Source organism: Vulpes vulpes, chromosome 9 (genome assembly GCF_048418805.1).
Source record: "Vulpes vulpes isolate BD-2025 chromosome 9, VulVul3, whole genome shotgun sequence".
NCBI lineage: Eukaryota > Metazoa > Chordata > Mammalia > Carnivora > Canidae > Vulpes > Vulpes vulpes.
The window spans coordinates 58917789-58928736 of record NC_132788.1 but is presented as its reverse complement, the minus strand read 5'-3'; the positions used below and the strand labels follow the sequence as shown (position 1 = coordinate 58928736).

At 41.1% G+C, this 10948-nt stretch overlaps 2 protein-coding genes across 11 annotated transcripts in view; one reads left to right on the top strand and one right to left on the bottom strand.

Moving 5' to 3' along the window:
• Nucleotides 1–411: 411 nt before the first annotated feature.
• MBD4 (methyl-CpG binding domain 4, DNA glycosylase) lies at nucleotides 412–9444 on the bottom strand. 5 transcript variants are annotated; one of them, XM_026016896.2, is made up of 8 exons: nucleotides 9066–9444; nucleotides 7169–7399; nucleotides 5699–6540; nucleotides 3273–3347; nucleotides 3061–3195; nucleotides 2305–2454; nucleotides 1706–1809; nucleotides 412–799 (listed from the first exon to the last, which is right to left on the bottom strand). In XM_026016896.2, exons 1-8 carry the CDS (start codon nucleotides 9161–9163, stop codon nucleotides 722–724), a joined length of 1713 nt encoding a protein of 570 aa, XP_025872681.1. In that variant the 5' UTR covers nucleotides 9164–9444; the 3' UTR covers nucleotides 412–721. The 5 variants fall into 5 exon arrangements, with proteins under 5 accessions (XP_025872681.1, XP_072576362.1, XP_025872683.1 ...); XM_072720261.1 differs by having other exon boundaries at nucleotides 3273–3344; XM_026016898.2 differs by having other exon boundaries at nucleotides 7169–7394; nucleotides 9066–9442.
• IFT122 (intraflagellar transport 122) overlaps nucleotides 9411–10948 on the top strand; it is a 71293-nt gene continuing 69755 nt past the window's right edge. For all 6 annotated transcript variants that reach the window (XM_072720258.1, XM_026016979.2, XM_072720259.1 and 3 more), the window contains exon 1: nucleotides 9411–9680. In XM_072720258.1, coding sequence (XP_072576359.1) covers nucleotides 9640–9680 — 41 coding nt within the window. In that variant the 5' untranslated portion in view covers nucleotides 9411–9639. The remainder of the gene's footprint in view (nucleotides 9681–10948) is intronic.

Sequence of the window (10948 nt, the reverse complement as noted above, 5' to 3'; positions counted from 1 at the left end):
ACACATGATGACGAAAGAACCTGTCATCTTTTTTTAGTAAAAATATTAAGTGCCTAATATACCCTGTAATATCTTTTCCTACATATTTGGCTGCAAACTCTTTGCATCTTATGTAACAACTGTGTTATTGGATTTTTATAGAAAGAGAACAGAAAGTCTAATCTTTCCTTAAGAAACATCAATAGAGGGCAGCCCCAGTGGCTCAGAGGTTTAGGGCCACCTTCAGCCCGCGGTGTGATCCTGGAGACCCGGGATCAAGTCCCACGTCAGGCTCCCTGAATGAGGCCTCTGCCTGTGTCTCTGCCTCTCTCTCTCTGTGTGTCTGTCATGAGTGAATAAATTAAAAATCTTAAAAAAAAAAAAAGAAACATTGATAGAAATCTGCTTTGTATTATTGAGAGTTTACGAAAGTTTTTTTTCAACATCAGATCACATTTTATTATTGGAAAAGACATTTACATTTTTAGGATTTTTGTCAAATAACAATTTATTTTTATTTATTTATTTTTATTTAACAATTTATTAAAAAAAAAAAAAACAAACTCAAAACATGTCCTAGTACGTTCAGTAGCAAAGATCTAGCAGCTTTATAGACATTAAGAAAACCTGCATTATGTTTCCAGTTGGACTAATTAAATCTGGTTGGTTGTGCTTAATGGAGCTCTTAAGAATCAAATGCAAAGTAACGTACAGAAAATGAGTTTGAAAATTTCAGAGAATTTTAAGACAGACTTAATTTTTCATGATTTTCCCAAAGCCAGTCATGATATTTATTTAACTTATGGTCTTCAGGGTGTACCTGGAAGAAATATAACGCATTAGGAGATAGAGGCCTTACCTAAGTTTGTCAGAAATACATTTTTTAAAGGTATGGGAGGGGAACAATATATCAACAATATGATAGCCTATACCTGAAAATTAGAACCTTCAACCTAACTGGATTCATGAATGCTTAAAATTGTATCTTACATTAAGGTAATCTTTCACAAAATACTTTCCAATTCAGTACTGATCTTCACCATGACATACCACGCAGGGTGGTGATAACATGAGTCAAGTATTAATATACCATTTTCCAGTAGGAAGTTATAGACCTGAGAATTACATGGATTACTCAGGTCACAATAAATGGTGGAGCAGGGATGGGTTTCACCATACCTGCTGGCTGAATGCTTTAGGGCAAGTCACGGACCAAGAGGGCAGTGTACCAAGCCACCTGGCAGTACCCGCCAGCTGCCAGGACACCTTCTGGTTATCCGTGGGCACGGCATACCCAATTGACTGGGTAGCTAAAGTAGGCCCCATTGACCACAAAACCAGTCTGAGACCAGTAGGAGAAATACAACAAGCATACATTCCAAACCCAAACCTGCTGTTTTCCTTCAGTGGTATATTTCTGAAGGCTAGTAGGACTGTGACAGGAGAACCACGTCAGGCTTAGACTATGCATGAATGAGAATAACCGCACAGGGCTGGAGGTCAGTCAAAGGCCAAACCAAGGAGTCTTTATGGAGTTGGGAGTGTCTATGGATCCTCTCTCACTGTTGTCAATAGCCCCATGCCACCACTTGCCCCTCAAGCTTGGAACAAAACTTGTTGTGATGGTGATAGTACATGTGCCCAAGAAATAGTTTAGTTATAAGGATGGACTTGTTTTGCCTCCCAGACAAAATGTGTTGGACATACGGCTGAGAGTAGGCCTTACCTGCTTCCACTCATTGATGCAAAAAATTCGGTAAGAGTCATTGCCGTATTTGCCAATCCCATGAAGCTCAATCGGATACCTCCACTGCTTTGTTAGATATTCATCTGAAAATACAACACCTCACGTAGCAGGTCAACCTCTAGAAAGATACTTTCCCTAAATATGTGGAGATGCAGAGCTGGATGGTGACAACAGCAGAAAGGGACAGCAAAAAATCTTTCCTAACAACCCCAGTTCTGATGGTTCTTTCTTCTGAATTCCCACAGCACTCATCTGAACCTCTCACCTGCCACTTATTACCCAATATTATTTTGGGCTGTGCTAACTAGACAAGAGGCAAAGACCTTAAGGTCAAGGGGGCTTTCTGCTTCACTGCTTCCCCTAATCCTGCCAAGATGGCCACAGTGTTGGGCAAAGATTTATTGCTTGGGTCAATGAAAGACTGTGGTTTGGGGCAAGTGGACTGTTTTTAAATGCCTTCAGTGCTTGAGCTGAATAACCTCTATTAATGTAGTATTCGAGGCCATTAAAGTTTAAGGTGTGGCTCTCTTAAATAGGCACAGTGTATGTTCTTTCCTTTGGGCATAAAGGAAAAGTACCTGAGAACTTGATAATGGTTTTTGCTCGAAGATCGTAGAGACCAAGTGGTTTAAGGAGTTCTGATACATCTCTCCAATCTGCAGCTCTTGCTACTTCAGCCGAAGGGTACTTCTCTAGAAACTCCCAGAGCACAGGGATTGCCATTTTGCCTGGGAAGTAAAAGTAACTGTGATTACAAGCCTCCGGATGGATTGTTTTTAAGTTCAGGTACTTCCTCATCTAGAAATCTCATATAGAGGGTTTTCTTTTTAAACCTCTGATGAGAAGCCATTACTTGAATCGGTGACCACCTTCAGAGTCAAAAGCTAACATTATTGGTTATTTGGCTAATAGGCTAAATCATATAGATACTTAGCCTTGCCTGATTATTAGTTTTCAAATAATCCAGTCATCAGATAACTAGTATAAAAGCATAAAGAATACAAAGTGCCAATGGCAATAAAGAAAGTACTCAATAAAAAAGAAATGCTTTTACACACGGCAGAGGGTGGAGGAATGTTAAGTAACTGGTTTTCACGGCTGACCGAAGAAACTAATTTGCAAGTAGAAAATAAATGCCAATAGTGCTAAAAAGGCTCTGGATGTATTTAGTTTAACCTCTTCATAGGTGAAGAGTTTGAGCGCTGAAAGGAGAAGTCCTTGCCTGAGGTCACATAGAGTCAAACTTAAACTTGAACTCAGACCTCTTAATGAATCCAGTGCTCTTTCTCCCCATTATACTGTCTCTGAAATAAAGATTAAAATAATCTACAAACCTGAGGTCCGATTGAGGAATATGGTAGCAATGAGGAGCTTCCATGGATCATGGAAAAGTGTTTCTTGCACGAGATTAAAAGGTGACCGGGGAGGTGTCCACTTCTTAAAAGCTTTGCGTCGTGGGGGGCTAAGAACTAAACAAACATACCACATCAGAGCTGCACACCTGAAACAGATTTAAAATCTGATTTTCTGATTGGGAAAGGGATACCTTCTTTGTTATATTTGCTGGAAAAATATAGGCTTGTTTTCCTTTTTTCTATTTGTGTCCGTGGAATGGTATCTTCTGAAAAAGAATAATGAACATTGTTTATAGAAGCTATGGCTTAGCCTAGAGAAATATTCAGGGGTGCAAATAACACACTACTATTATAAAGTGTTTAGTACTTGCCAGGCACTATTCTAAGCACTTTACAAAAATTAACCAGCTCAATCCTACTAATGATCTACAAGCTAGGTACAGTTTACTTTCGCCTCACAGATAAGGACATTGAGTAAAGATAAATTAAGTAACGTGGAAAAAAAAAATTAAGTAACGTGGCCAGGGTTCCACAGCAAGTGTCTGAGCTGAAATTCAAATCCAGGCTTCTGAGTCCATAACTTTAACCACTCTGTTAACACTAGTACTCTGTGATTTATGTTCAGAGTTCCTAGTACTGAAAAATTAGAAATAATATGGAATACTTTAAATTATGACACGTTTGTACAATGTGGTCATTAAAACATTTTGAGACTACATCATGCATATTTTCTCCCACTTAACTTTTAAGTGCAAAAATAATATTCTATATATCACAATTAAAAAAGAATAGAGTGAAATAAACCAAAATGGTATAATGTTTGTTGCTAATCTTTCTTTTCTCCCTTAATTTTCTATATTTTCCAAAATTTCTGCAGTGAATGCTTTTACACTTAATAAAAAAACAAAAAAGGACACAGACGAAACAGAGCTTTCCAAAAAACCTAAGATTTGGACATTGGAATACTGAGAACATGATCTACTCAGAAGTTCAGTTAATGTAACAAAGACTATTTGACCAGCATTATCGGGCTTCCCAAGTTTCTAAAATCACATTTAATACCCTCCAAAGCCTTACCCTCTAAATTTGAATGTCAGTTATTAATACCTTGCATTTGTATAGCGTGAAGCCATCTTTTTCACTTCTCATTTTACTTTGCAATATTCTTGATATGAAAAACTAGACTGGTGAGGATTATAACCTCTATTTTACAGATAAACAAACTAAGGCTTAGAAATTAAACAATAATCCCAAAATGAGAGTGGGACTGACTACAGATTGGGATAGGCATCCAGCTTTCCAGATAATCAGCTGTTTTTTTTTTGCTATTCTCGTTCAAACAGGCAAAGCCTAGTAGAAAGTAAAAGAAGAGAATAAAGGAAACTGCTCTTACTAGTTACCTGATAATTTCTTCTGTGGATTCCTATAAATAATTATTAACTAGTGTCTTTTGTTACTAGGAGACTGAAGCTCAGTTTCCCTGGCAATTTCCAACTAAGCCAATGGGAAAGTGTTTACAATTCCACTGGACAAAACTAAGAGTACTTCATCTTGTCTTGAGAACTTCTTTATGTATAGGATGAATAGGATACTTCCATTTTGGTCACGAAAGTATGTTTTTAATATTTTATTTGCCCACTATAAAGCTACACAAACCTCAAAGCTCTAAGAAGCTTAAAGTATTTAAAGGACAGACTTGAGTTCTTAAGCAGTTCCTAGGTATATACGGTCATCTTCCATTAAAGGGAAAGGAATTCCAGTCACAACAAAAACATAAAATCATGAGTGGGACAGAGAACAGGAATCAAGTCTAACCCCTTGCTCCACCAATTTTCCCTGGCTGTCTCCCAACATGACTTTAAGTAAAATTCTTCTTCTTTTTTAAAGGAGTTATTCATTATACCATAATGGCATAATGAATAACTAATACAGGGCTGCTCAAAGGACTTCTTTTTATTTTTTATTCACTGAGGTATTATAAAGGCAAAACTGCTAAGCTCCAAACTCTGTATTAAGAGCATATTACAAATAATAGATGAACTATGTGATTACAGTTTTGAATTATTTAGAGCTCTAAAACACTTTAGAGAAGCATTACATTATAATAGAAGATAAAAATGACTATGTTATGTACAAAATGAAATTGGAAGTCATACATCAGGAATAAATAATGGGAGTGGTGCAAAAGAGTAGACACTGAATATTCTCAACCAGTTTACACATTAAAAGGAGTCTTCCTCAAACCTTTTCACAAGTGAAGCCTTTCATTTTCCCTAAAGGCATAATATTATTACTGGCTGGAAAGAAAATGGGAAGAGAAAGCACTGTTGAGGAGAGTCCCAGCTGTCACACCAGGGAGAGATGGTAGCAGCTGTAAATGGCACACTTCTCCTTAGCTGGGAGTATCAAGGGAGTAGGCAGCCAATTCCCTCTATGTTGTAGCAAAGGGTTTAAAGATTGGTTAAATAAGGTACTAGGATCAATTGGTAGAATGTATTAGATATTTGGTTCTATTTCTTCATTCTGTTCCCACATCCTAACAGTACAGACATAAAACCTAGTATCTGGAAGTATAAACTTATCACACGCTCATTAGCAGCTTTAGTGCTCTGAATACCTTGACATATTTTCACAGAAACAGAATCTTTCTCAGTTTGTGAGCAGCTGTTGTCCATTTCAGAGCCACATTTTAAAATGTCAGTATGCAAATGTTTCTTCCTTTCCCCAACTTCTACTTTTGATTTTATTTCCTCAGATTCTAAAAAGGTTTCCTGACATTTCTTGTTGTGTTCTGCTTCTTCGGTTGAACATAATTTGTTTATAAAGCCAGAAGTTACTTGTTCAAAGCAAAAATTTGATCCTGAACTCAATGATTGTTCTTTTACAAGTCTCTTTTCTTCATTAGTCACACTGAGGGTCTTGTTGCTTGCTCCAGCATCAGAAATGGAGAGTGTTTTATCAAGCCGACTTTCTCGTGCAACAGGTTCACTTTCAGTATCTGCCTTTTTATACTCAGATTTTCTTTTCTTATTACTTTGAGTAGAATCTGGAGGACCCTTCCGGCACCTTGTTTTAGTTTTCTTAATTCGAATTTCTTTCAAAACAGTCACCTTTCCTTTGGACTTTCTAACTTTTCTGGAGTCAACATCATTAACACCTTCATCTTCTTTAGAATCAGACAGTCTTCTGCTCTTTTGCAATTCCAAACTACCACTTGGTAGAGGAAAGACATCTTTTTTCCACCTGCTTCGTGTCCTGAGGTTCCGGTTTGAACTGTTACTCTCATTTTGCATTTGGCATGTCACGGGTGCTAGCCTGAAGTCTTTATATCTGGACTTGATGCTGCCCCTTTTAGAAAGAACACTAAAATCAAAATCTTCTGGCGTAAGAGAAGTCTCTTCATTTTTGTGAAGATACTTAGCAAGTGAACTTTTGGATCTGAACTTCAGTCCTTGTGGGCTAGAAAATGATATTAAAGAAAACTTATTGCTAGTAAATAAAAGTGACTTTTAAAAAGAATTGGACCACATTTCAGATTTTAATTAATAATTTCCAAATGTCTCCATGGGTATTTGTCATTTGAATTTTTTTTAAAGTGATAAAGTGGTACTTTTAAATAGTTTCCTCTGTGATAGTATAAAATAATTTTACAATTATTTACAAATTTACAAATTTAAGGGCAACCATTTGCAGTAGAAGATGTATACATGTCCCCAAATCACTTGACATAACTAACTGGTAACACTCAAGGAATAGATTCTATAACTATAACTATTCTAAAACTATTGTTTTCTGGTAAGAATAGAAAAAAGCCAGGGCAGCCGGGGTGGCTCAGGGATTTAGCGCCACCTCCAGCCCAGCACCTGATCCCGGCCTGCTTCTCCCTCTGCCTGTGTCTCTGCATCTCTCTCTCTCTCTCTCTCTCTCTCTCTGTGTCTCTCCTGAATAAATAATTTTATTTAAGATTTTATTCTTAAAAAAAAAAAAAAAAGAATAGAAAAAAGCCAAGATTCCTGTGATGCTTTCCTACTACCTATCTAGATAAAATGATTTGGCTGTACTATCTGTACCACCTTGCAATACTCACCTGATAAAATACACATCATATCTTCCTGCTGTTTTCCCTGATAACCTTTGCTTCACAACTCTTTCCCATCCACATGGGACAGTCTTATGGCATTCGGTTATTGCAGTATCACCAGTCTGAGCAGAAACCATGGATGCTTGCAGCAGGGGATTACACTCACTGTTGCTTTTTATCAGCACTTGTTTCTCATCTTCTCCCACTCTTTCTGATCCCAGAGTACCAACTTCTTCACTGAAAAAAACAAAGTCGGAGTGATTAGCTCATTTAAAATTTATTTTCCTCTACTTATTCAATTTCAACCCATGGCAGAGCAGGAACCATATGGACTATTTAGACTACAGGAGAGATTAAAGTCAGCATGTACAGTCTTATGCTATGTATCTTCCTGTCCTCCAACATGGCTTATTTAGGGTTGGAAATCTCTGCACAATGAAAAGCTCAAGATATTCCCTAGAAACTTTTTGTTGCTGTTAATCACTGAATAGGGCTATTATACATAAATTTCTGGTGACATTTGGCATACATTTAAAAATATGAACCAATAGGTGAGCTCATAACCTGGGATCAACAGAACTGCTTAAAGTCAATGAGACACCCTCCTTCTCCCCAAATAAGTGAGGTAAAAATTTTATATATATCTGCAGTCTTCTGGGGGAGAGTGTCTATTACTTTCTTCTTTGGAGGTTGTAACAAAAAGGTAAATACTTTCTGGTAAGAGTCTTCAAATCTCTTCTACTCTCATGATAACCTTGTGTGGTAGGTAGGACAAAAGTTACTCTAATTTTATTGACAAAATTGAGTGACAGGAAGATTTAAGTTACTTGCAAAATTGATAGCAGAACCTGGCTCCACTAAATCTTGGTCTACTACTTCTCCCCCTGTAATATCATTCAAAACTTCAGTAGTATGTATCCTAATCACTACATCACATTTTAAAAGTTGGATGGGTCTATAGAGATATCTAACCCAACTTCTTTTCTATGAATAGGGAAGCTAAGCAAGAGCTAGTGGCTAGAATTTGAATCACTTCTAATGATTCTAATTCTAGAATTACTTCTTCTTAAGTAATTTGAGGTTAATTTTGGGGAACTGGGTGGATCTTAAGAAATTATGTAGTTCACAATTTAGGAACAAGGAAACTGAAGCCTGGTGAAAACAGGAGAAACTTTAAAAGTCAACAGACTGGGTTTAAATTGCAACTCTATCATTTGCTAGCTATGTGTCCAAGAGCAAGTTCCTTAACCTCTAAAGGTCTTCTTGTTGCATCTGTAAAAAGAAGGTAATACTTTTTTTTTAAGGTAATTCTGAGGATTAAATTTTGGAAAAAAGATAAATCATCTCAGCCCCTTATCCCACATATACAAGTACTGTATTCGAAACAAGACTGTGGCTATCTTTAACTTTTTTCCCCCCTTTTTAAAGACTTTTCTATTTACTTGGGGGGGGGGGCGGGAAGCTCAAGCAGGGCCAACATTAGAGTAGGAAGCCCCATGCGGGGCTCGATCCCAGGACTCTGGAATCATGCCCTGAGCTGAAGGCAGACGCGTGATCCCAACTGAGCCACCGGGCGCCCCTGTAACTCCCTATAGGATCCATTTTGTGGGCACCATGGGCTGCGTAACATGACATCTCCAAGGTCTTCCCAGGATCCTCCAATCCAAGCTGACCTCTCCTTGCTCCCCGTGCACAAAAGCTCCCTCGTCATCCCGGCTAACGAAGCAGGATGCACTCCAGGGCTGAACCCGCTGGAAGAGGTCCTGAGCTACAGCCAAAGCTCCGAGTAACTAACCCTGACAGATCTCAAGATCTGTCGAGGCCCACCCGCCGTCTACCCGCCCTCCCCCCGCTCCCATTTTACAGATGGTGAAAAGGAGTCCCGAAAGGGACCATCACTTGCCGGAGGTCCCAGGGCCGGTCTGGGGCCAAGCGCTCAGGGGAGGTGACCGAGGGGGCAGCCCCGCAGTCCCCCATGCTCGCACTCTCCATCCCAGCCATGCCCTTCCAGGGGGCTTCAACGGCAGCAACGGGCCGAGAAGCTGCCACGCCCTCAGAGCACAGTGGACTCAGAAGCAAAACTCCTTCAGTTCAGAGCAGTAGGCTGAAACCAAGAGCGGACGGTGGGGAAACCTGTCAGGCTCTACCGCGGCTCCTCAGCCGCCCCTCGGCCAGGCCGCCATTTCCACGGTTCAGCCAATCAAATCCTCCGTCGCGGATGACGTACCGCTCCCCGCCCTCTCCCGCCAGTCGCGCGCGCCCTCGTTGCGCAGACTCCTCTTGCGCTCCTTGCGGTCTCGGCTTTTGCGCCTTTCCTAGCCCTGCCTTTTAGGCCTGCGCACTCGGAATTCGGCCGAGCCCACGAGGCTCACTGCGCATGTGCGTTGCTAGGGGTAGCGCAGGTTGCCAAAGGGGCTGGTGGAGTGGGGTCCGTTGCTGAGGCGGGAGGAGGGGCCTGAGGCGTGAGGGAAGCCGCGATGAGGGCCGTGTTGACGTGGAGGGATAAAGCCGAGCTGTGGTGAGGAGCGGGGTAGTCCGGGAGGAGCGGGAGGCTGAGCGCTGGCGGGGTTGGCGGGAACCATTGCGGGAACCCCCGTGGTTGCCAGAGGCAACGGGCCCGCGGCCTGGGCTGAGGGCCCTGACTGAACCTCGGGTCTGAGCGACTGCAGGGTGGCCCTCCTACCCCTTTGCGGATGGAGAAACTGAGGCCTGGAGAGGGAGCGGCGGGGGTGGGGGTGGGGGTGGGGGTGGGGGCTGTACAACGCGTGAGGCTGTGGCCGTTGGAGGCGATTTTACACAGAATCACAGTCTGGGCCTGTCGGAATCCATCCCGGCTTCATCTTATTTCCCGTGACAAGGTTCCTCAAAAGCGTCACAATTTTTTGCCACATGCATGTAGGAATCAAATTCTTGGTTACCAAAAAAAAAAAAAAAAAAAAAAAAAAAAAAAACAAATTCTTGGTTACCTGGCGTTTTTCTCCCACGCATCACCGATGTTCACTCAATTGTGATTCTGCACACTTTATGGTTTTACAAGGAAAGAAACTTTACTGCTCCATATTTGAAAGTATCACTTGCTGTGAGATACATGGACAGTCAGAGTTGGGAGAAACAAAAACGGTGGTGATAGGTTGTAGCGCGAGACCGTGGCAGGGACGCCTTTCGGCCTCTGGTGCGTCCTGGAGAGCCGGGCGCTTAGCCAGCGAGGTCCGAGGGGTGCTTGAGGTGAAAAGCAGAAGCTTGGAACCAGAATCAAAAGAGAATGCCTTTCTCGTCTCAGGAGTCGATGTTAATGTCTTATGTCTTTTTTTTTTTTTTAAGATTTTATTTATTTATTCATGAGAGAGAGAGAGAGAGAGAGGTGGAGACACAGGCAGAGCGCGAAGCAGGCTCCCTGCGGGGAACCTGATGTGGGACTCGATCCCAGAACCTGGGGATCATGACTGGAGTCAAAGGCAGAGAAGCTCAACCCCTGAGCCCCCCGGGGTGCCTTTAATGTCCTATTCGATTTTCATCAGCTAAAACCATCCTACAATGAAACCTTTTAGGAAATTGGATAGTTCCTCTCAACCTGACCTTGAAAATCTTCCTAGCTGATCTTTACAAGCTTCATGATGCAGCCTCTGTTTTGGCCACTGGAATGGGACCTTTGCCATTCCCTCTCTTGTCTTTGCTTAGTCATTTCTGCGTGCAGAAAGCATGCCTTCTTTCCTCCTCTCCTCACATTAAAATCCTGAATATTCTATAGTGCTCCCTTCGATTATGGTTTCTCTCTCGCCTGTGCTC

Coding starts and splice junctions, on each gene's coding strand:
- MBD4 (XM_026016896.2), bottom strand. CDS start 9,163: ATGGCTGGGATGGAGAGTGCGAGCATGGGGGACTGCGGGGCTGCCCCC. Junction 1,810..2,304: donor AACCATTATCAAGTTCTCAG/GTACTTTTCCTT, acceptor TTGTATTTTCAG/ATGAATATCTAACAAAGCAG. Junction 800..1,705: donor GCATCAATGAGTGGAAGCAG/GTAAGGCCTACT, acceptor TATTTCTTCCAG/GTACACCCTGAAGACCATAA.